Raw genomic sequence first — 27,080 nt, forward strand, 5'->3', positions numbered from 1 at the left:
CCCTTTTCCCCTACCTCTCTCCCTCACCTTACTTTCATGCTATAAAGACACAGAAAAATAGAAAAACTTAGAATAGTTTCGTGGAATGTGGGAGGGATCTCCACCCCCATTAAACGGAAAACCATATTAACACAACTAAGGAAATATCAGACTGATATAGGATTAATCCAGGAAACCCATCTCACTTCAGAAGAATCTAACAAACTTAAGTCCTCATGGGTAAGAGACGTATACTTCTCGCCAAGCATAGGCAAAAAAAGGGGAGTGGCAATTTTAATTGGTAAAAGAGCTCAGCTTGAGGTGATCCACTGCGAGCCTGATCCGGAGGGGAGATATGTCCTAATAAAAGTAAAAATCGCCCAGGAAATTTATACAATTTGCAACCTATATGGCCCTAATACCTTTGACCCAGAATTCTGGAATAGAACCCAAACTAAATTCCTCCTGTACAATCAGGGGCTATCAATTATAGGTGGCGATTTCAACATGGCACCGCACTCCCCATTAGATAGACTTAGAGAATCTATGAAGCAAAAAAAACAGAAAAAGGATAATTTAGAATCTAAAATGTTTAAGAAACTAAAACAAAACCTAGCATTATACGATATCTGGAGAAGTCAGAATCCAGATGTTCAGGAATTCACGTGCCTCTCAAAAGCGCATAAAACTATGTCTCGCATAGATCTCTTTCTCGTAGATGAGCGCTTGGGCTCCTTGAGAGCCCAAGCAGGAATCACCCCTATATTGCTATCAGATCACGCCCCTATTACTTTAGACATTAAGCCTGAACAATCAAGATTCAAATCTTCGCGCTTCTTCTTCCCATATTATTTAGCGACAGATATGAAATTCAAAACCCACATTAGATTTAAATTTGAGGAATATCTCCGGTTTAATTCAGAATATACCGAACGTCCAGAGTTGTTCTGGGAAGCCGCCAAGGCGGTCCTTAGAGGGGAAATTCTAACCTACAAGATAGCCCTGACCAAGAAATTGAAGGTAAGGGAGAGAGAGATACAAAAAGCATTAACTAATGCATATAATAAATTCATATTACAGAAGAACGCCTTAAACTGGTCTAAGTACGTACAGGCTAAGGAAGCCCGGGATACATTCTCTTTAACTCAACAAACACAAAAGGAATTAAAAACCCAGGCTAAACTTTATAGATTCGGGAACAAGTCCGGAAAGATGCTTGCCAGAATGGTTAATAACGAAAAAAAGCAACCCTATATCGAAGAACTTCTAGAGAAGGGTGTGCAAATCCTAAATCCGGATAAAATCGCATCCACATTGGTGAACTATTATCAGGAGTTATACTCCTGTAAAGGCTATGATCATGACAAGGCCACGGAGTTCTGGAATATGATCAAAAGCCCTTCACTAACGGACGAAGATATCAGTATCCTTAACTCCCCCATATCAGCGCAAGAACTAACTGAGGCAATCTCTGGTCTTCCCACTGGTAAGGCAGCAGGTCCGGATGGATTACCTGGTGAATTTTACAAAATTCTTTCTTTAGAAATTTCTCCATACTTAATAAATTTATATAATGATCTCTATATGAATGGTAAACCAGTCCCTCCTTCATTCTCGGCATCACATACAACTCTGATCCTCAAGGAAGGGAAGGACCCAAGGCTCAAAGAATCTTATAGGCCAATAGCCTTACTTAATTCAGATTACAAGATTCTTACCTCCATTTTAGCAGCTCGATTACAGCAAATACTCCCACAGGTAATCCATCCGGACCAAGCGGGCTTCATGAATGGACGGAACTCCTCGGCAAAAATAAGGGAACTATTACTTACACTTGAATATTTGGAAAAGGCCCGGCAGACGGGAGGGGGGAGAGAGGAAATGCCCGGAGTACCGGACATGGCTATTCTGTCCATTGACGCAGAAAAAGCGTTTGACTCTGTCACCTTCAAGCATCTCAACACCTCCCTGACAAAATTTGGAATTAAGGGCAAATTTCCTGAATTTGTTAAGAACCTTTATAAAGACTCAGCTACACGCCTAATCATTAATGGCATGGTATCCCCATCAATAACTCTGGAAAGAGGAACCCGCCAGGGGTGTCCTCTCTCCCCTCTCCTGTTCAACGTGGCCATTGAGCCTTTGGCAATCATGGTAAGACAAAACTTGGAAGGAATTAAGATCTCAAATCATGAAATGAAAATTGGCCTATATGCAGACGATGTACTATTATATATATCTAACACTAAAATTAACATCCCAAAACTTATGCAAATAATAGACCATTTTGGTACCTTCTCAGGATACAAAATAAACACAGCTAAGTCAGAAATTCTCTGGATCCGTAGGGATAAAGACTCTTGTACAGAAAACCCTTTCAAGAGAATAACAGATTCATTTAAATACTTGGGAATAAATGTTCCGGTGAATGCCGACAAACTATATGAACTTAACATACCCCCTATTATTAGGCAAATTAAAGAAAAGCTGAGAACCTGGCACACACTTCCACTCTCGGTCTCGGGTCGAGTGGCAATATTTAAGATGGTTCTTCTCCCGAAACTCCTTTATATACTTCTGAATGTCCCAGTAATCCTGTACGAAAAGGATGTAAGACTAATCAATAGCTTGATTAGCCAATTTCTTTGGCAAGGGAAAAAAGCACGAATCTCCCTTAAAAAACTCTCTCTCCCATGCGATTCCGGAGGTATGGCACTGCCAGATATCAGAGCATACAATCTCAGCTCCTTGGCACGAATAGCTAGTAGCTGGAACTTATCTAAGGATTATATCCTAAATAACCATCTTGAAAGTAATGTCTGCGATCCTTATCTTCCCCTAGCACTCCTACACTCCCCTCCTAAAGAGCTACCCCTAGAAATTAAAAGACTTAAATCTATATCCAACCCTATCAGGGCTTGGTGGAAAATATCAAAGCTTTTATCCTTTAACCCTAAAATTTCAAAACACCTCACCTTGATAGGGAACCCAAAGTTTCAACCCGGTCTACAGTCTGAGGTCTTCAATAGATGGCACAATAATGGATTAAATAAACTGATCTTACTGATAGATGGGGACGGAAAAACCATTAAAACATTTGAAAAACTAAAAGGGGAATATAACTTACTCAACAAAGACTTCTTTGCTTATCTACAGATAAGGCATTATTTCTTGGAAACAACTAGAGAGGTAGGATGGTCTTGGAAATTAGGTAAACTTGAAAATTGGCTTACACTTACGACTGTGGATCGGATTTCTATCTCTGTATGCTATCACCTTTTGGCTATTAGCAGGGGCAACCAGAATTTAGCAAGACTTGCTCTAACATGGACTTCACTGTCAGAACAAAATAGGGTAGACTCAAAAATAGTGCAACATTCTATAAGCAAAGTGAAAAAAACAACTCTCTCAGCTACTTGGCGGGAAGCACATATTAAAATTCTTCATAGGGCATATTTTACTCCGGAAACGGGTCGCAGGGTTCACAACTCAGGCTTTGATAAATGCCCCAAATGCTCATTCCCGGCAGCCAACTTAGAACACATGCTTTGGTTCTGTCCAAAAGTAAGAAATACTTGGTGCAAGCTTGAATATTGGTTGAATAAGGTGCTGAAAATTCCCCCTGTAACTCTTACTCTATATCAAATTATATTATGTAACGATAATCTAACTGAACGCCACCCCAATGATAACTTGATCTCTGTCTCGATATTAGCCACTAGATACTTAATTTGTAAAAAATGGAAAACGCGCTCAGCGCCCAGCGTATGCGAAATCCAAAACTGTCTAAAAAAACAATGCTTATTAGAACAAAAAGATACAGACATAGACAATGAAGAGGACATAAGGAATTTTTTCAATAAATGGGCAGTATATATTAAATCACTCCCTGAAAATGAAAAAGAATATATGATCTTCCCATTTCAAAATTCTGAACTAATCTTACTAGGCATCTGGTAGCTGGGCGAGATGAATGAGAGATGGCCACCTTCCCTTTCCCCCCCCCCCCTTTTTTTTTCTTTTTTTTTTTTTTTTTTTTTTTTTTTTTTTTCTTTCTTTTTCTTCTCTCGGGTTGTTTTTGTTTTGTTTTGTTTTAATTTAAATAAAATAAAAAAAACACCAACAATGAGTAATGACCAAATAGGTGGATAATTCAGGTTAATCTATTGTATATATGAATTATAATATATACTTCATGTTTGGTTGATATTGTTTCTCGTTTTCTTTTCTTCTCTGTTATCATAACATGTATGACAAACTGAAATATCTCTTGTTTTTTTTTTTTGCCGATATGGATATTGTATTCATTGTTGGTTATAAATAAATATTTAAAAAAAAAAAAAAAAAAAAAAAATTGCATGCCCTTTCTAAACCACGAAAGAAAAAAATTGGGTTTAATGTCCCTTTAAGGCTGTTTTTGTACATGCTTTGAGCTGCTGCTTTAAGACTTACAGGTTTTGTGCATTGTTTGAGAGCTGTGCTTTGTTCCTTTAGGACTGTATTTGATGTGCATGTAGCCTGTCTCAATCCATTTAAGGCTGTGTGGGTTATGTTTGTGTGTGATTGCACCTTAAAGGGCCATGATACCTAAATGTTGAAACATGCAGCATAGCTGTAAAAAGCTGACTAGAAAATATCACCTAAACATCTCTATGTAAAAAAGAAAGATATTTTACCTCAAAATTTCCTAAGTATTCAAACCCCATTGCAAAGGACTTTAAACAGCAAATCAGTATGTCTGTCCCGGGACAGGCAAGGGAGCAAGCTTCATGCACACTCATGTTATTTCCCTATTCAGTTTAAGGAAGTTTACTATGAAATCTCATTAAAGTTAAGTGAAATCTCATGAGATCACAGTAAAAGAGTTCATGACCTCAGCACTGTTGATGCTGATTGGCTGCTGTTCTTTTCTTATTTATTTATTTTTTTTACCTGCAGCTGGACAGCAGCTGAAGTATAACTTGTTACACAGAACTTACTCTGCTGTGCTGAGGAAATTTTAGAGGTAAAAAAATCTTCCTTTTTTACATAGAGATGCTCAGGTGATATTTTCCTGTCAGCTTTTTACAGTTATACTGCATCAGTTTCAAATGATTTAGCATCTGAGTATTATGTCCCTTTAAGGACTGTGTGTGCATGGTGTGAGCTGTTCCTTTAAGACTGTGTGTGTGTGTGTGTTGTGTTTTCATGCATATTGTGAACTGCCCCTTTGAGTCTGTGTTTGGTATGATCTGTCTCTTTAAAAGCTACTCTTTTAAGGCTGTGTGTACTGTGTTTGTGTATACTTGCATGTAGTGTGGATTTTTAAGACTGTGTGTGTTTGTGCGCCTGTAGCTTTAATACTTGAGGGATGAACTGTCTCTTTAAAGCGTTGTGTGATGTGTTTGTTTATGCATGCTATGGTTGGTTCCTGTGGTTTTGGGTGTGCTTTAAAGTTGTGTGCACTGTGTCAGTGTGTCAGCCCTTTTAAATCTATGAGCTGTTCCTTTAAGGATGTGTTTGTGTGTGTACCATTTAAGGCTGTGTGTGCCAAGCGTGTGCTAAGTGCATTGTATGAGCACCCTTTTAAGACTCTGTCCTAAAGACTGTGCATGATATATATATATATATATATATATATATATATATATATACACATACAGGGAGTGCAGAATTATTAGGCAAGTTGTATTTTTGAGGATTAATTTTATTATTGAACAACAACCATGTTCTCAATGAACCCAAAAAACTCATTAATATCAAAGCTGAATAGTTTTGGAAGTAGTTTTTAGTTTGTTTTTAGTTATAGCTATTTTAGGGGGATATCTGTGTGTGCAGGTGACTATTACTGTGCATAATTATTAGGCAACTTAACAAAAAACAAATATATATCCATTTCAATTATTTATTTTTACCAGTGAAACCAATATAACATCTCAACATTCACAAATATACATTTCTGACATTCAAAAACAAAAACAAATCAGTGACCAATATAGCCACCTTTCTTTGCAAGGACACTCAAAAGCCTGCCATCCATGGATTCTGTCAGTGTTTTGATCTGTTCACCATCAACATTGCGTGCAGCAGCAACCACAGCCTCCCAGACACTGTTCAGAGAGGTGTACTGTTTTCCCTCCTTGTAAATCTCACATTTGATGAAGGACCACAGGTTCTCAATGGGGTTCAGATCAGGTGAACAAGGAGGCCATGTCATTAGATTTTCTTCTTTTATACCCTTTCTTGCCAGCCACGCTGTGGAGTACTTGGACGCGTGTGATGGAGCATTGTCCTGCATGAAAATCATGTTTTTCTTGAAGGATGCAGACTTCTTCCTGTACCACTGCTTGAAGAAGGTGTCTTCCAGAAACTGGCAGTAGGACTGGGAGTTGAGCTTGACTCCATCCTCAACCCGAAAAGGCCCCACAAGCTCATCTTTGATGATACCAGCCCAAACTAGTACTCCACCTCCACCTTGCTGGCGTCTGAGTCGGACTGGAGCTCTCTGCCCTTTACCAATCCAGCCACGGGCCCATCCATCTGGCCCATCAAGACTCACTCTCATTTCATCAGTCCATAAAACCTTAGAAAAATTAGTCTTGAGATATTTCTTGGCCCAGTCTTGACGTTTCAGCTTGTGTGTCTTGTTCAGTGGTGGTCGTCTTTCAGCCTTTCTTACCTTGGCCATGTCTCTGAGTATTGCACACCTTGTGCTTTTGGGCACTCCAGTGATGTTGCAGCTCTGAAATATGGCCAAACTGGTGGCAAGTGGCATCTTGGCAGCTGCACGCTTGACTTTTCTCAGTTCATGGGCAATTATTTTGCGCCTTGGTTTTTCCACACGCTTCTTGCGACCCTGTTGACTATTTTGAATGAAACGCTTGATTGTTCGATGATCACACTTCAGAAGCTTTGCAATTTTAAGAGTGCTGCATCCCTCTGCAAGATATCTCACTATTTTGTACTTTTCTGAGCGTGTCAAGTCCTTCTTTTGACCCATTTTGCCAAAGGAAAGGAAGTTGCCTAATAATTATGCACACCTGATATAGGGTGTTGATGTAATTAGACCACACCCCTTCTCATTACAGAGATGCACATCACCTAATATGCTTAATTGGTAGTAGGCTTTCGAGCCTATACAGCTTGGAGTAAGACAACATGCATAAAGAGGATGATGTGGTCAAAATACTCATTTGCCTAATAATTCTGCACTCCCTGTATATATATATATATATATATATATATATATATATATATATATATATATATATATATATACACACACATACAGAGAGATGTGTATATATATATGTGTGTGTATTTATAAATAAATTGAACATATTCTGCTATGTAAAGAACATTGTAATGTGAAATATTAATATTTCATGTCAGGTTAGTGCACTTGAGAAAACACGATCGGGTGTTGTTGTTTTTTTCTACAGCTGCATTTATGGAGGAATACATTAATGCATTATGATATTCGGACATCTTCTTTCTGTGTGCATCGGGCTAGCACTTGTAATACGCGCTCTATCTCCGTCTAGCAGAGATAATACACGAGAAGGAGCGAATAATAGTGCGCCACTCGTAATCTATCTTTAAGTAGTTTAGGTGTGAATATTATGTGATTGTGAATATATAAATATATATATATTTAGCTATTGGAGATTAGAAAGGAATATATGTCTGTTTGCTCAATATATATATTATTGAGTAAATAAGCGGAATCACTGCTAAACCACTTTAAGGGAATAGAAGAGGGCAGGCTACCCAGTCTCTTTCCTTCTGTGCAAACAGAGTTCATGCTATATCTGCGTAGTAGTTTCTGATTGGTTAGTAAGGGTGTTTTTGTTCTGGGGACTTGGAAATCAGTGAAAAGAACAAACATAAAGCAAAATGCTCATTTGACAAAATAAAGCTGCATTATTCATTGCAAAATTCTTCTCAGATATAAAGGTACATTGCTATGCAGCTTACAATTTGTGTTTAATGTCCCTTAAAGACAATATGATGAATTTTAAGATGGATGTGGATTTTTAGGGCAAAATATGTATTTTTTGGAAAAAAAGAAAATCATACTGACCTGTTTATTAGTTTCCGAAATGTTTAATGTATCACATTGTTACATTTTATATAATAATTATAATTTGCATTGATAATTCATTTGTATACGATGCACCAAATTACTAGAATTTTAAAGTAATAGTAAATCCTAGGATTTTTGAGCACTAGGATTTACCAGTGCTGCAAATAAAGGGGATCTCAGGCCTGAAGAATAAAATACTTCATGCTGAAAGTTCCTTTATTTGTCTAAAGCGTTTGCTGCGCTGAGCGCCTCAGGCCGCCCACGGAAGAACGCTATTTTATCACTGAGGTGATTTTAGCCAATAGTGTGCTAGCTATCCTGCATAATGCCAACTGACCCACACGGCTATTGGCTAAGAGTTGGAAACGTCACCTCACTGAAAAATAGCATTCTGCCGTGGGCTGTCTGAGGTGCTCAGCGTGGCAAACGCAGCAGACAAATAAAGTAACTTTATGACTGTAAGTCCCCTTTATTTGTAGCACTGGTAAATTCCAGCGTTTTTCACAAACGCTAGGATTTACTATCACTTTAAGTGCAATCCTTAATAAATTGGCACAAAAATTATCACGAGGTAGGATAGATTGGCGGTTTAGCTACTGTCTTGTAATGTAAGAGATTTGGTGTAGGGACTTCATTTTATGGTATTTTTTCTATTAATAAGTAGATATTACATCTTAAACTGAGACTATCTAAAATTTTAAAACACTTACATATAAAGCTGTGTTAAAGCATACCTGGCTCCTGTTTATTACTTTCTTGGTCCAAATCCCTTTAAGAGTTTGGTTACAACACGTCGATCACTATATTTAGTTGTACTTTTTAATATAATATGTGTTTTACTATTATGCAATATTTATTGTCCAGGTATCCGATCGGGATGATTGCTGTCCGCCACCTCAGAGGTGGAAGACGAGTTAAGGAGCAGTGGTCTTAGGACTCTTGTTTCCGATGAGCCCGAAGGCTCGCACGGAAACTGCAGCATATGCTATATAGTAAATCAGCCCCTATATATCTATTGTTATGTCCTGGTGTTTGGTGGCGCAAATTAGGTCTCTCAATACTACTGAAAAAGGGAATATGACATGGCACACAAGGATTCAGTATAATCATAACAGTGTTTATTATGGACTTATTGCATTAACATAAATCAGTAGTCAGCGTATAAGCAAGGCAGAGATTAAACTATAAACACATTACTTATCTACAGGTTTCGAATAAAGCATTAATATCAGTGTACAAGGGTGGACAGGAACATCCAGCTAGATACAGCACCATCACTCAATGGAAACCACACAGCAGCATAGTCATAGGTGCTCTTTCTAAGTTGCCCCCTCACATCAATTCTACCAATTAAAGTACAGTTCAGCAGGCGTGTCTAATATCTTATGTTAATCATATTATTTTGCAGTAAACTTGTAGCAAAATAATTGTGTTCTAAAACAAAAGAAAATTTTTACAGTACTGCCTCTCATTGGAATGCGGCCTCCCTTCTAGATAAGAACGCTGCTACAGGAACAAACAGACATAGTGAAACAGAGTAACTTATTTATTAAAGGCAATACTCTTAAAGGCATATATGTGTTAACTATATATATGTATGCATACTGTGTATATACAGTGGGGCAAAAAAGTATTTAGTCAGCCACCAATTGTGCAAGTTCTCCCACTTAAGAAGATGAGAGAGGCCTGTAATTTTCATCATAGTTATACCTCAACTATGAGAGACAAAATGTGGAAACAAATAAAGACAATCACATTGTCTGATTTGGAAAGAATTTATTTGCAAATTATGGTGGAAAATAAGTATTTGGTCACCTACAAACAAGCAAGATTTCTGGCTCTCACAGACCTGTATCTTTTTCTTTAAGAGGCTCCTCTATTCTCCACTCATTACCTGTATTAATGGCACCTGTTTGAACTTGTTATCAGTATAAAAGACACCTGTCCACAACCTCAAACAGTCACACTCCAAACTCCACTATGGTGAAGACCAAAGAGCTGTCGAAGGACACCAGAAACAAAATTGTAGACCTGCACCAGGCTGGGAAGACTGAATCTGCAATAGGCAAGCAGCTTGGTGTGAAGAAATCAACTGTGGGAACAATAATTAGAAAATGGAAGACATACAAGACCACTGATAATCTCCCTCGATCTGGGGCTCCACGCAAGATCTCACCCCGTGGGGTCAAAATGATCACAAGAACGGTGAGCAAACATCCCACAACCACACAGGGGGACCTAGTGAATGACCTGAGCTGGGACCAACGTGACAAAGGCTATCATCAGTAACACACTATGCCGCCAGGGACTCAGATCCTGCAGTGCCAGACGTGTCCCCCTGCTTAAGCCAGTACATGTCCGGGCCCATCTGAAGTATGCTAGAGAGCATTTGGATGATCCAGAAGCAGATTGGGAGAATGTCATATGGTCAGATGAAACCAAAGTAGAACTGTTTGGTAGAAACACAACTTGTCATGTTTGGAGGAGAGAGAATGCTGAGTTGCAACCAAAGAGCACCATACCTACTGTGAAGCATGGGGGTGGCAACATCATGCTTTGGGGCTGTTTCTCTGCAAAGGGAACAGGACGACTGATCCGTGTACATGAAAGAATGAATGGGGCCATGTATCATGAGATTTTGAGTGCAAACCTCCTTCCATCAGCAAGGGCATTGAAGATGAAACGTGGCTGGGTCTTTCAGCATGACAATGATCCCAAACACACCACCCAGGCAATGAAGGAGTGGCTTTGTAAGAAGCATTTCAAGGTCCTGGAGTGGCCTAGCCAGTCTCCAGATCTCAACCCCATAGAAAACCTTTGGAGGGAGTTGAAAGTCCGTATTGCCCAGCGACAGCCCCAAAACATCACTGCTCTAGAGGAGATCTGCATGCAGGAATGGGCCAACATACCAGCAACAGTGTGTGACAACCTTGTGAAGACTTACAGAAAACGTTTGACCTCTGTCATTGCCAACAAAGGATATATAACAAAGTATTGAGATTAACTTTTGATATTGACCAAATACTTACTTTCCACCATAATTTGCAAATAAATTCTTTCCAAATAAGACAATGTGATTGTCTGGATTTGTTTCCACATTTTGTCTCTCATAGTTGAGGTATACCTATGATGGTGGCTGACTAAATACTTTTTTGCCCCACTATATATATATATATATATATATATATATATATATATATATATATATATATATGTGTGTGTGTGTGTCCTCTAATAAGCAAAGTCATAATTTAAAGAGATAGTAAACATCCAAAATGTTATTGTTTAAAAAGATAGATTATCCCTGTTATAGAAATATACTTTTTACCTCTGTAATTACCTTGTATCTAAGCATCTGCAGACTGCCTCCTTATCTCAGATCTTTTGACAGACATGCATTTCAGGCAATTAGTGCTGACTCTTAAATAACTTCACGTGCATGAGCACAATGTTATCTATATGAAACACATGAACTAACGGCCTCTAGTTGTGAAAAACTGTCAAATGCAGAGGCGGCCTTCAAGGGCTTAGAAATTAGCATATGAGCCTACCTAAGGTTTAACTTTCAACTAAGAATAGCAAGAGAACAAATCAAATTTGATGATAAAAGTAAATTAAAAAGTTGTTACAAATGACGGGCCCTATCTGAATCATGAAAGTTTAATTTTGACTTTTCTATCCCTTTAAACTGCGAATACATTACCTGTTTAATTATTTTTGTATGGAATCATAAAACGTTTCCAATACCTTACATCTACGTATATAAATTCATAGTAAATCTTCTAAACCTGCATAGATCCTTACCACAGTCAGACATTATCATTTTACACTACATCATAAATCTGAAATAAAGTTAGATGTTTATGAACACTTACTTTTAATTTTTTTGTGTGGCATTTATTGGCCTTAAACATCAGATGATCTCCAAGTTATGTTCTTTGGTGCAGGCGATTCATCCCTCTGTTATACAACTCTGAGGATAGCGTTTCCATAGGCTGTCAAAATACAGAAATATTTTAAAATATATTATTTTACGTCTACAGTTTTAAGGGACCTGTAACCCACGTATTTTCAATTATGTCATTTTAAACAACTTTCTAATTTACTTCTATTATCAAATTTTCTTTGTTCTTTGTGGTATCTTTTGTTGAAAAGCAGGGATTAAGCTATTAAGCATACACGAGTCTGAAGCACTATATGGCAGAAGTTTTTCAAGAATGGTATTCATTTGCAAGAGCACTAGATGACAGCACTATTTCCTGCCATGTAGTGTTCCAGAAACCTACCTAGGTATCTCTTCAACAAAGAATATCATGTGAACGAAGCAAATTTGATAATATAAAGGTTTTTTAAAAATTGTATGTTTTGTCTGAATCATAAAAGAAAAATCTAGAGTGCAATGTCCCTTTAAAGGACCTCTAAATACAACTGACTTGCATAAACAACAACTGCATGATACAAAGGCAATGCAATAGCCCTTAGTCTGAACTTCGAATGAGTAGTAGATTTTTTCTGACAAATTTCAGAGCTATGTCTTTTTCCACTCTCACTGTATCATGTGACAGCCATCAGCCAATCACAAATGCACATACGTATATTCTGTGACTTCTTGCACATGCTCAGTAGCAGCTGATGACTCAAAAAGTGTAAATATAAAAAGACTGTGCACATTGTGTTAATGGAAGTAAATTAAAAAGTTGCTGTTCTCTCTGAATCATGAAAGTTTAAGTTTGACTTGAGTGTCTCTTTAAAGGGACTTTCTAGAATATTCTAAACAGATGCGCTTACGATGATGCGCCCCTGCTCTCTTGAAACCAATCGCATGAGAGCAGTACTTTGTTACTTACCCCAGACTTAAATAATCACATGAGTTACAAGATAAGTTCAAATAATGCTGCAATAATAAATAAATAATATTATTGCTTTTTTATAACTCTTCAACAATGCATCTCTTGAAAGATATATTTATGCCATTGTTTGTCATTTCGCATTTCCCACCAGATCAATAAACAGAAACCAAAGTAACATAAAGCAGAAAAATAGAGGATAAAAAGATGTTGAGAGACTGTGTTGGCGTCTGTATTTGTTCTATCCTATGATTGAGACAATAATTATGACAGGACATTTTATAATCTACATTAAGATAAAGCTCAGCTGTGGCTCTGCCTAAAACACATACAATAGTTAATTTTACAGAACTTTGGCTCTATAGATTCAGGCAATTGCCCTCAATCATCTGCCAGATTCCAGCCTTGCTGAAGTAACCCCAGATCATCACCGACCCTCCACCTAATTTTACAGTGGGTTAAAGACACTGTGACTTGTAGGCCTTACCAGGTCTCCTTCTAACCATTAGATGACTCATCATAGAAAATGACCTAGAATCGGGCAAATGTATCTTTGTGAAGGACGCATGAATCAAGTCATGTACAAGGTTGTCCTGGAAGAAAACTTGCTTCCATATGCTCTGACAATGTTCCTCGACTCTGAGGATTGGTTTTCCAACAGGAAAATGATCCATGCCACACAGTCAGGTCAATCAAGGTATGGATGGTGGACCACCAGATCAAAACACTGTCATGGCCCGCCCAATCTCCAGACCAAAAGCCCCTTAAAAACCTCTGGGATGTGATCAAGAGGAAGATGGATGGTCACAAGTCATCATAACAAAGCTGAGCTGCTTGAATTTTTGCACCAGGAGTGGCATAAAGTCACCGAACAGCAATGTGAGAGACTGGTGGAGAGCAGCCAAGACGTATGAAAGCGGTGATTGATAATCAGGGTTATTACTCCAAATATTGATTTTTGAACTCTTGTTAAAACATTACTATTGTGTTGTTTAAAATGAATATGAACTTATTTTCTTTGCATTATTCAAGGTCTGAAAACAGACCTTTTTTGCTGTTTTGACCAGTTGTCATTTTTTTGGGAGAAATGTGGTCAGTAGTTTAGAGAATAAAACAAAATTGTTAATTTTACTCAAACACATACCCATAAATAGTAAAGCCAGAGAAACTGATAATTTTGCAGTGGTCTATATAGATATAATTATACTGTGATAATTTCCATATACTGAGAAGGAGTTGATGCCTCAGAAAGCGCGCCTATATAAAATATGATCACAATTTGGTAATTGTAGTAAACTGGAACGTTTGTTAAAATTTCATGCACTATATGAACCTTACAAAAGTAATTTTGAATTTAGTGTTCCTTTTAGTAGGTTTAATCCATTTGATTAGAAGTGGGCATGGGCATTCAGAAGTTTCAGATACCAAGAATAAAGCCAAGAGAGACTTTTTTAAATCAACAATCAATACAATCTGATCTTAAAAAACCTAAATCTTCTAAATATTTAGCCAATCTAGCTAGAAGCAGGAGAAAGAAAAACTATATAGGAGCGATCTCATCTAGGGGGACTAGGTACACCTCACCACAAGATATTTTATCTCAGTTTCATGTATTTTATCAAAATCTATATTCAGCAGAAGAGGTCAATAAAAAGAGCAAGAAGGAGTTTTGGGAAAAGATTCTCCAAACTAAAATTTCAGAGGAACAAATAAATTCTCTAAATAAAGAAATTACAGCTGAAGAAATTTCAAATGCAATACATAAGCTAGCTAATGGTAAGGCACCCAGCCCAGATCAGATCCCCCGGAATTTTATAAAATCTTAGAATTACAGATTACCCCAATATTGAAAACCTCTATTTAACAGTTATTTCGTTCTACATAACAAACCAACAAGATATTTCTCTGCATCAAATATTGTATTGATATTAAAAAAGACAGAGATGCTGAATTGATGGATTCATATCGTCCCATCTCTCTTCTTAACTCTGATTACAAGTTATTAACAAACATTATCTCAAATAGACTGAAGAAAATATTGGGGGACATAATTCACCCTGATCAGACAGGATTCATGACCGGTAGAACTTCCATGATTGGTAATAGATCAAAAACTAAACAGAATGACTTCCCCTTACTCACTGTAGACGCGAAAAAAGGTATTTGATTCAATTACCTGGGATCATTTGTTCACTACGCTAGATACAATTGGGTTCTCAGGTAATTTTTTAGATCTTATTAAATTTATCTATGACAAACCAATATCCTCTTTAAGTATAAATGGTACTCTATCGCCTAGCATAACCCTACAAAAGGGAACCAGATAAGGCTGCCCTCTATCACCATTATTATTCAACATTGCATTAGAACCTCTGGCGGTACGGTGTAGAAAATAATTGGATGGGGTAGTGATTGACAAAAGGAAATTCATTCTTTCATTATATGCAGATGATAATCTATTTTAAATGGGTAATAAAAAAAAATATATATCGTCTTTTAGATATAATATCTGAGTATAGCATCTTTTCAGGCTATAAAATTAACCTAAACAATCAGAAATCTTATTGATTATCAAAAGGAAAGACAGCTTTCTAAACAATCCCTTTATTCTAGCAGAAAAGAAAATTAAATATTTGGGAATAATTTTAACTAAAAATCCAGAAGAGTGGTATTATCAGAACTTTTCACCAATCTGGGAGAATTTTTCAGGGTCTTTTAGGATATGGTCAAGACTACCCCTTATCCTGTCGGCCAAAGTGAATATGATTAAAATGATAATTTTTCCAAAATTATTATTTCTTCTACAAAATATTCCCATCTTTTTACATAATAAAGACATAAAGAACTTTAACTTCACCTGCTCCAGATTTTTGTGGGGAAGGGGTAAACCGCGCATCTCGATATCAAAACTTTCTCATAGTAGGGAAGACGGAGGTCTTGCATCCCCAAACATAAAATTCTATAACTGGGCATGTATGACTAAAATGGCTTTAGATTGGCTTACAGAAGCTAATTATATTACACATTACGAGGAAGAGGAGGCCATTCAGTCATTTAATTATCTGTCTTTGGAATATACTCTAAATAAAAAACAACTCTTTGCCTATTTACAAATAAGACACTATAGGGCATATTTATCCAGGTCCGTATGGAGCTTGGGGCCCCTTGTTTCTAAAGACCGCTGCTCCATAACTTGTCCGCCTGCTCTGAGGTGGCGTACAGAAATCAACCCGATTGAATACGTATTCGATCGGGTTGATTGACACTCCCTGCTAGCGGACGATTGGCCGCAAATCTGTAGGGGGCGGCATTGCACCAGCAGTTCACAAGAACTGCTGGTGCAATGATAAATGCCGACAGTGTATGCTGTCAGCATTTATCGACGTGCAGAGATGTGTAGCAGACATGATACGCTACTTCGTATCATGTCCGCTCACACATTGCTAAATATGTCCCCAATATCTAAATGAAATGTGAGAGAAAATTCCACTTGATCCCTTGACCCCATTATTAACTGTTATCGCATGGGGTTTCACTCCATATCCATAACATATAAAACTTCAATAGCACAAGTTGCACTTACAAATCTGACGTGTCTTTGTCAAAAGTGGTTATATGATTTTGAAGATTTAGAGTTTGAAGCATTCAGGAAGAGCATCTCCTCTATTAGGAGATATACAACAGCCACCTCAATAAACAAATCTCCTATGATGACTCCAAGTGTGATGGCCAACTGGTGTGAGCGTGAGAAAAATGTATGTCCTAAGTGTAGTGCCCCAGTAGCAGACCTCATACATGTATTTTGGTCCTCCCCAAAGCTCCAAAAAGTTTGGCATCAAGTTGCCTACTGGACTTATATGTTTTACCTGTAAAACTAAACCTTGACAGATATCTTTTTTTTTTTGGTTAAAGAGAATGCAATTCAGAATAAACCTTTAGTTAATACGGCCATCCTCACGGCCAGACTAATGATCTTAAGAAAATGGAAGGATAAAAGGCCACCAGGCCTAGCAGAATTTACTCAAAATTATTATTATTATCGGTTATTTGTAGAGCGCCAACAAAATATGTTATATCAAGTAATTATAGACCAACATAATCCATTGATTTACACAGAGGGAAAACTGAGAACTTTCCTCAATAAATGGGATAGAGTGATGACATCACTTCCCCTTCCTACCCAAAAGCAGATCTTATATCCCTTCCGCTCCTCTCCTCTCTTCTTGCAGCTGGTGCTAACAGAATCCTATCCCACACATTGGAGACAACTTGTATACTAGCAGCATTAAAAGTAATAAACCTTCTTTTTTCCCTTTTTTTTTTATTTTTTTATTATTCGTTTGTTTGTTTTTGCATTTTGCTTTGTTTTGTTCTGTTTTTATGTCATAAATGATTTCCTTGTTGAAAATAAGGTCTCAAAGAAAAGACAGAGTAGTGAATTGTGTTATTGATTTTTACATATATTGTTTATATCATTTATCTTGGGCTCACTCTAAAAATATGTTGCTTATTTCTTTTTTTTTTGTTTTGACACAATTGGATTGAACTATTGTCCACTTATAAGTGTCAAGCTTATGAGAATGTATTTGAGCATGTTTTGTTTAATATTGTCATTGTATCTTCTCTTGAATGACCAATAAAAAAAAAGAGAAAAAAAGAATAAATCCGGCTCCGAAAAGAGCTGAACACTATTAGCGGACACCTTTTCTGCATTTAGAGGCATCCAAAACATTATAATGCATGTGCCTAATTAGAAAAAAAACTGCAATCCATTATAAATAAGCTGACTCCTACTATAGATAATTTTTAATTCACACAAATACTATTTGGGTCTTTTTTTTCAGCAGATTCAATTATACAATCATCATATCATAAAAAATGCATACAATTTTATTAAATAAGGTTGTAAACAAAAGTGTATTTGTTTTCTAACCTCTAATGTGTAAATAAGAAGGGGTTATCCCCATATAAATAAGGAACTTATTTATATTTAAATGTTGATGTACTCCGTTTTGATAAATCTATTTTTAAATATTACGTTAGAAAATATATTGATTCCACAGAAGCTAAATCTATTTTTTTTTTCAAGGTCATTTAACTATTTCTCTAATATCTTAGTTATTTTAATGTTCCAGAACCACATTACATAAAAATGTAGACTTTCAGACTGTTAGGAGATGAAAGAAGAACACATTTATGTAATCTTAATTTTTATTTATCCTCAGTGTGATCTGGAGAAAAGACCTCAAATGCTGTGTCACAGTGTTGCATAGTGTGATTTGACAGCTGTGAAATGTGTAATTACTTCACAATTTGTGTTTTATCATTAAAACAAATTTCCTCCATTTACATACTTATAGTTAGATTTATATTCGCTATATCAAATATGTTAGAGATATTTAAAATCATGAAATGTCACATTTAACATGATGTCGTGACATCCGTCTGACTTCCACATTCCTTGGTGATGTGATTTACAGTCTTGGCTTAGGTAACATCACATATACAGTTTGCAAGGGAAACGTGAAATTCAGCACATTGCTGCAACTGGAATTCCCTGCAGCCTAAATATATTCAGCTGCCAAATTCCAGACACTTCTGCTTTTATTCTAAATATTTCTAAACACCCCCCCCCCCCCCCAGCCATTAGTTATTTTGTTAAAAGGTTATAATACAGCTTTATCTTGTCAAGAAATCCTTCAGACTGGGTGGGATCATCAGTATATACCAATGAAAACATCTTTGTTTGCTATGTTTATTCTGCATCAGTAAACAATGATGGAATTCGGATAAGAAAAAAAATGTATTTATTTACATATAAATATAACTTTGCTCTAATAAAAATGCTTAAACTTACAACCACCTATATATAAAGGAACATTGTCCTAAAAAATGTTCTTTGCTGTGATATTTGGGGGGAAAAAATCTGTACCAAATAGTCCCTATCAAGCAGTTAGCAATAAATACCTAGGTATAAGATGTACATAAATATGCACTTCCTGTTAGGTTCCCTTTGTTTTGACTTAAACTTTGTATGTAAATATATTTTTAATGTATTTAACCTCTTTACTGCTAAGATGGTTTTGACCTTACTTTTTGATGCTTAAATTTAAATGCTATTGTACATCATATTCGGTGAGTGGCCCAAACTCTTTTAGAGTGCTGTATACTTTTTATAGATAGCACAGGGTGCACTATTAGGGTGCTTATTGTGTTAAGGTAATGAGTTAAGTATTACACTTGAGCACAATCCAAAATAACACTGTAAAATTTAGTGCTTTTTAAGACCTGAAGTAAATTTTTTTATTAAAAATATAGCACAGAACAAATTAAGAACTTCACTACTCAGCTTGGGGCAGGGGTATTTAAACCTGTCATCAGGACCCCCTAACAGACCAGATATTCAAGATTACCTTGGGTGAGAGCAGGTTAATAACTAGACGTGCATTCAGCAGTTTCATGAGCTGCTAAATGCCTACGAGGGGGGGCGCCTGCGGCATTCAACTCTTTTCGAAGCCGGATTACTTCTTGTGAAAATGAGTATCTGTGCAAATCCAGAACTTAGGGCTAGATTTATGAAAGCCCTACGGCTGCAAGTTCTCTCAAGAACTTGCTCACCGTAATTTATCAAGCAGCGGTCACAAGACCACCGCTTCCCTAACCTCTTCTCTACCTCTAAGGTGGCGAAATTCAATCTCCTCGGTCTAGTCAGACCGAGGAGATTGACAGCTCCTGCACACGCTTGATTGGCTGTGCGCAGGCAGAGGGTGGGATTGCACGCGAGCGCAAAATTGCGATCGTGTGCAATGGCGAATACCTGCGGGTAATTTTGCCCCACCACAGACGAGCTGAGGCGGACAGGGGCGCGTATACGCGCCCCTGTCTGCCTCAGCTTTAATAAATCTAGTGTGTTGCACTTTCACAAGAAGATATTTGGCTCCACCACGAGCAAAATGCTGTGAGTGTCCACCTTCTTACGCATTTACTGCCGCATGCACATGTCTATTAATAACCATGTTTACTAATCAGTTGATTATTTCACCTGTGCTTCAGTTCAGATATCCTGAAAGTCTGGTCTGTTAGGGAGTTCTGAGGACAGGTTTGAAAACCCTTGGCTTAGAGCAGCCTCTGCTTAGCACTCAAGCAATATCCAAGAGGACTTAAACTGTATGACGCCTAAGTAGAAGTCTATTATGCAAGGGATTTAGAGCTATCAGACATGAATATGTTAGCTCCCCTAGACTACATAACAAACTGCACTACTTGTGAACTAACAGCTTAGATAGAGCACCCTCAGCTTAGCACTTGAGCGATATCCGACATGATTTTTATTGCGCCCCCTTCCTTAGAAGTCTACTATATGAGGGTAAAATATATTTAGAGAAATGCAGCTGCTGCAAAAATATAAAGTTCCCACATTATTCGTGTTAACCCTAAGCCAATGATACAGCTGTCAAAAAGCCAACAACGGCCGAGATTTGTGCACAGGGTTCAAGAATACTTAAGTTCCAAGATGGCGGCACACAGTAGCGTTTCACCAACCAGCACTTGTAAGGGGTTAAAATGATAGAATGGCTTTGATGTTAGCAGCAGGCACGGGAGGAAAACAATAACATATTGTAACCCGGCTAGTGTAGCTCCTTTAAAGGGACAGTCTACATCTTGATCATCTTAAAGGGACACTGAACCCAAATTTTTTTCTTTTGCGATTCAGATAAAGCATGCAATTTTAAGCAACTTTCTAATTTACCCCGTTTATCAAATTTTCTACGTTCTCTTGGTATCTTTATTTGAAAAGAAAGAATGTAAGTTTAGATGCCGGCCCATTTTTGGTGAACAACCTGGGTTGTTCTTGCTGATTGGTGGATAAATTCACCCACCAATAAAAAAAAGTGCTATCCAGGGTCTGAACCAACAATTGGCTGGCTCCTTAGCTTAGATGCTTTCTTTTTTCAAATAAAGATAGCAAGAGAATGAAGAAAAATTGATAATAGGAGTAAATAAGAAAATTCCTTAAAATTGCATGCTCTTTCTGAATCACAAAAGAAAAAAAATTGGGTTCAGTGTCCCTTTAAAGTCTTTCCTTAGATTAAAGGGACATAAAACCCATATTTTTTTCTTTCATGATTTAGAAAGAGCTTGCAATTTTAAACAACTTTCCAATTTACTTCTATTATCTATTTTGCTTAATTCTTTTGATATCCTTTGTAGAAAAGCATATCTAGATAGGCTTGGTAGCTGCTGATTGGTGGATGCACATAGATGTCTCGTGTGATTGGCTCACCCATGTGCATTGCTATTTCTTCAACAAAGAATATCTAAAGAATTAAGCAAATTAGATAATATAACTAACTTGGAATGTTGTTTAAAATTGCATCCTCTATCTGAATCACGAAATAAAATGTATGGGTTTAATGTCCATTTAAGCTGCAAATATAGCACCCCTTTCTATATCATGCAGCAGGAACAGTAAAAAAGTTATTTTAAAAGTATATAAATAAATATTGTTTCTGGCCACTTTGAAATGGCTGCCAAGCTCCGCCCACTGATGACATCACAATCTAAGCTGCATCTAGGAACTCTGCTGAATAGCATTGACAGTCTGTTGAATACAACTTGTGAGTCTTTTGTGACTAGTGAGCAATTTATGCAGCCTAGATTGTGATGTCATCTGTGGGCGGAGCCTGGCAGCCATTTCAAAGTGACCAGAAACAATATTCAATTTAAAATAACTTTTTTACTGTTTCTGCTACATGATATAGAAAGGTTGCATGAGGCTATTTGCAGCTTAATCTAAGTTAAGACTTTAAGATGACTAAAGTGTAGCCTGTCCCTTTAAATAGTCAAGGAAGAAATAGGATTATACAGTACAATCTCAAAAGTACAGAGCTGTGGCTTCTGGGATTTCTCAAGTCCTGAACTTAATGATAGATCTAGTTTTCCTGAAGATCTATAAAAGCAATTACAGGCGTTAATTACTAAGGTATTTCTTGAGTAACTTTGCCCAATTTCGATCTGTCTCCCCCCTCCAGTGTAGTCTTGTTTGATAATTGCCAAAGACATAAAATAGACTCAATTACAGACTACTGCACTGGTTTTATTGCACATTTTGGGAGTTAATAACCTGCACCAAATTGATGCTTACAAAACAAACTTGTGTTTACATTTATTCAGCTTAGAGGTTTAGTTAATTGTATATACCCAATAGTTCAAATACCTCTAGATAGTTCATGTTAAATTGCTGTTGCAAGGAGAGTTAAATAAATCTGTACCATCTGAGCATTACAAGATGTGTGTGAGGGTTTTTTGGTGCTAAAGTGAAGTCTGCAGATATTCAGGATAAGTGTAATTATAACTTAGAGGCAGAGAGACGCTAGAATCAATGTCAACACTTTAGTTTATTGCCATCAGACTTTACAAGAAATGTTAAAGGGACATTTACATTTGTTAAAACTCAAAAGTTTTCTTTCATGATTCAAATAGAACATAACATTTAAAATAATGTTCCATTTTACTTCTATTATCAAATGTTCTTTGTATCCTCTGTTGAAGGAACAGCAATGTACTACTGAGAGCTAGCAGAACACATCTGATGAGACAATGTCACAAAGCATATGTGCAACCACCAATCAGTATCTACCTTCCAGAAGTGCATTGCTGCACCTTCAACAAAGGATACATAGAGAATTAAACAAATTATACAATAGAAGTAAATTGTAAAGTTGTTATAAACAGCATATTCTATCTGAGTCATGATAAAATCAGGAACACAACGAGAAATTAATTTACAGGGTTTTTTTCGAATATATTTTTAGAGGGTACAGATGAGACAGCTCTTTATCCTCTGGAGGTAATGACAGGGCTGGCTCAAGATATTGTGCTGCTTGGGTCCTAGAATGCAATTACACCCCCTCTTACTAATCTGGCCACTGACTCAGTCACTAAAGTGCTGCCCCTTGTCAAGTGCTTCCTGGGTCCATTGGACCCACTTGGTCCCATGGTTGAGCCGGCCCTGGGTAATGATAAGGGTTGCAGGAAGTGTATCTAACATACCTTCCTACTATTGCCCTCATCGCCATGGAACAGTGAGTAGAGGAGAATGGGTTGTCATAGAGTCAGAAAAGGGTGCAAGGGTGTGATTGGACAGCTTAGTAAGAGATGGAATGATGGCATTCCCAAACTGGATACATCCCAAATAATGCAGGACCTTTAGGAGCTCTGACCCCTGACTTCTCTATATAGTCCCAGAATAGTTTATTTCCATTTACTGGTCTATATGCTTTGCAAAATTATTTTTTTGTTTGCATGGAAAAAAACAATGTGGTGATATATGTTATATGGAAAAGATAATTTAATGAAGACAATAAAATACAAAAACGCATTTGTTAACCATTAATGCTTTAACTCGCTCTGTTAAATAAATTATATCATCGACGACTCCATTTCATCAAAGAAAACACAGATATCTTATATGTCCTAACAGCATAGGCCCTTGAGATTAAAAGCATGACTGAGGACTGATACAGATTATTTACTGAAATCTTACACCTAGATTACGAGTTTTGCTGTAACAAGGGTGCGGTGCTAACAAGCATTTTTTTCTCACAGCTCACTTAAGACAACGCTGGTATTACAGGTTTTTTTAAACCCTGCGTTAGCCGCAAAAAGGTGAGCGTAGAGCAGAATTTAGCTCCATATCTCACCTCAATACCAGCTCTGCTTAAGTCAGTGGTGAGCTGGCTGAACGTGCTCGTGCACGATTTCCCCAAAGGAATCAATGGGGCAGAGCCGGCTCAAAAAAACCCAAACACCTGCAAAAAAGCAGCGTTCAGCTTCTAATGCAGCCCCATTGATTCCTATGGGAAAATACATTTTATGTCTACACCTAAGACCCTAACATGAACCCCGAGTCTAAACACCACTAATCTTACACTTATTAACCCCTAATCTGCCGCCCCCGACATCGCCAACACCTGCATTATATTATTAACCCCTAATCTGCCGCTCCGGACACCGCTGCCACCTACATTATACTTATTAACCCCTAATCTGCTGCCCCCAACATCGCCGACACCTACATTATAGTTATTAACCCCTATTCTGCCACCCCCAATGTCACTGCAACCTACCTACATTTATTAACCCCTATTCTGTCGCTGCCAACGTCACCGCCACTATATTAAAGTTATTAACCCCTAAATCTAAGTCTAACCCTAACACCCCCTAACTTAAATATAATTTAAATACATATAAATAAAATTACTATCATTAACTAAATTATTCCTATTTAAAACTAAATACTTACCTATAAAATAAACCCTAAGCTAGCTACAATATAACTAATAGTTACATTTGTATCTAGCTTAGGATTTATTTTTATTTTACAGGCAACTTTGTATTTATTTTAGCTAGGAACAATAGTTATTAAATAGTTATTAACTATTTAATAACTTCCTAGTTAAAATAAATACAAATATACCTGTAAAATAAATCCTAACCTAAGTTACAATTATACTTAACACTACACTATAATTAAATAAATTACCTAAACTAACTACAATTAATTACAATTAAATTAAATAAACTAAAGTACGAAAAAAACCCACTAAATTACAGAAAATAATAAAATAATTACAAGAATTTTAAACTAATTACACCTAATCTAATACCCCTAATAAAAAAGCCCCCCAAAATAATAAAAATCCCTACCCTATACTAAATTACAAATAGCCCTTAAAAGGGCTTTTTGCGGGGCATTGCCCCAAAGTAATCAGCTCTTTTACCTGTAAAAAAAAAATACAATACTCCCCCAACATTAAAACCCACCACCCACACACCCAACCCTACTCTAAAACCCACCAAATCCCCCCTTAATAAAACCTAACACTAACCCCTTGAAGATCACCCTACCTTAAGACGTCTTCACCCAGCCAGGCACAAGTGGTCCTCCAGAGGGGCAGAAGTCTTCATCCGATCCGGGCAGAAGAGGACATCCAGACGGGCAGAAGTCTTCATCCAGGCGGCATCTTCTATCTTCATCCATCCAGAGCGGAGCGGGTCCATCTTCAAGCCAGCCGACGCGGAGCATCCTCTTCTTCCGACGACTCCCGACGAATGAAGGTTCCTTTAAATGACAGCGAAAGAAAAAGAAAGGCGAAGCAGGACCATAGGCACAATTTAAAACATAACTTTATTGCCTTCACCAATGGATAAAAAATATATGCAGCAGCAAAATATAAAAATATTGATAATGTCAGAGTGAGCTTGGACAGCAGTAGTCTAACATGTTTCGGCTTCTGCCTTACTCATAGACTACTGCTGTCCAAGCTCACTCTGACATTATCATTATTTTTATAGTTTGCTGCTGCATATATTTTTTATCCATTGGTGAAGGCAATAAAGTTACGTTTTAAATTTTGACTATGGTCCTGCCTCGCCTTTCTTTTTCTTTTGCTGGCATTTATCCAGACTATCAGTAAGTCTGTGGGCGGCGGTTTGCAGGACACGCTTGTGGCGGTACTCAGATTGGTAGGCACGCTTCTGTGTTTACACTAGTTGTCAAGACAACGGGAGGAGGAGCTTCTTAGAAGGAGACAGACCGGGACCGGACTGGAAGCCGCAGCTGAGAAAACGCAGAGGGCTTGTCATGGAAGCAGGTACTGTGTCTCTTTGACGGAATTTGTGACTGTTAACGTCTCATACCTCTCCTCTTGTGAGTTTGTGAGCTGGTTTGTGCACTAGGTAAGGGGGATTTCTTCTGTGGATCCTTTAAATGACGTCATCCAAGACGTCGTCCCTTGAATTCCGATTGGCTGATAGGATTCTATCAGCCAATCGGAATTAAGGTAGGAAAAATCCTATTGGCTGATCCAATCAGCCAATAGAATTGAAGTTCGATCCTATTGGCTGATCCAATCAGCCAATAGAATTGAAGTTCAATCCTATTGGCTGATCCAATCAGCCAATAGGATTGAGCTCGCATTCTATTGGCTGTTCCAATCAGCCAATAGAATGCAAGCTCAATTCTATTGGCTGATTGGATCAGCCAAAAGGATTTTTCCTACCTTAATTCTGATTGGCTGATAGAATCCTATCAGCCAATCAGAATTCAAGGGACGCCATCTTGGATGACGTCATTTAAAGGAACCTTTATTAGTCAGGAGTCGTCGGCTGGCTTGAACATGTACCCGCTCCGCTCCGGATGGATGAAGATAGAAGATGCCGCCTGGATGAAGACTTCTGCCCGTCTGGAGGTCCTCTTCTGCCCGGATCGGATGAAGACTTCTGCCCCTCTGGAGGACCACTTGTGCCCAGCGGGGTGAAGACGTCTCAAGGTAGGGTGATCTTCAAGGGGTTAGTGTTAGGTTTTATTAAGGGGGAATTGGGTGGGTTTTAGAGTAGGGTTGGGTGTGTGGGTGGTGGGTTTTAAGGTTGGGGGGTATTGTATTTTTTTTTTTACAGGTAAAAGAGCTGATTACTTTGGGGCAATGCCCCGCAAAAGGCCCTTTTAAGGGCTATTTGTAATTTAGTATAGGGTAGGGATTTTTACTATTTTGGCGGGATTTTTTTTAATAGGGGGATTAGATTAGGTGTAATTAGTTTAAAATTCTTGTAATTATTTTATTATTTTCTGTAATTTAGTGGGTTTTTTTTTCGTACTTTAGTTTATTTAATTTAATTGTAATTAATCTTAGTTAGTTTAGGTAATTTATTTAATTATAGTGTAGTGTTAGGTGTAATTGTAACTTAGGTTAGGTTTTATTTTACAGGTAAATTTGTATTTGTTTTAACTAGAAAGTTATTAAATAGTTAATAACTATTTAATAACTATTATACCTAGTTAAAATAAATACAAAGTTGCCTGCAAAATAAAAATAAATCCTAAGCTAGATACAAATTTAACTATTAGTTATATTGTAGCTATCTTAGGGTTTATTTTATAGGTAAGTATTTAGCTTTAAATAGGAATAATTTATTTAATTGTAGTAATTTTATTTAGTTTTATTTATATTATATTTAAGTTAGGTGTGGTTAGGGGTTGTTAGGGTTAGGTTTAGACTTAGGTTTAGGAGTCAATACATTTAATATAGTGGCGGCAACGTTGGGGGCGGCAGATTAGGGGTTAATAAATGTAGGTAGGTGTCGGCGATGTTAGGGACGGCAGATTAGGGGTTAATAAAATGTAACTA

General features: G+C 37.3%; 1 protein-coding gene across 5 annotated transcripts in view; it reads right to left on the bottom strand.

Moving 5' to 3' along the window:
- DDAH1 (dimethylarginine dimethylaminohydrolase 1) overlaps positions 1-27,080 on the bottom strand; it is a 371,445-nt gene that overhangs the window by 234,065 nt on the left and 110,300 nt on the right. For all 5 annotated transcript variants that reach the window (XM_053693888.1, XM_053693885.1, XM_053693887.1 and 2 more), the window contains one exon: positions 11,920-12,039. In XM_053693888.1, the coding sequence (XP_053549863.1) occupies positions 11,920-11,958 (39 nt within the window). In that variant the 5' untranslated portion in view covers positions 11,959-12,039. The remainder of the gene's footprint in view (positions 1-11,919; positions 12,040-27,080) is intronic.

The sequence above is a fragment of the Bombina bombina genome, chromosome 10 (assembly GCF_027579735.1).
Source record: "Bombina bombina isolate aBomBom1 chromosome 10, aBomBom1.pri, whole genome shotgun sequence".
Taxonomy (NCBI): Eukaryota; Metazoa; Chordata; class Amphibia; order Anura; family Bombinatoridae; genus Bombina; species Bombina bombina.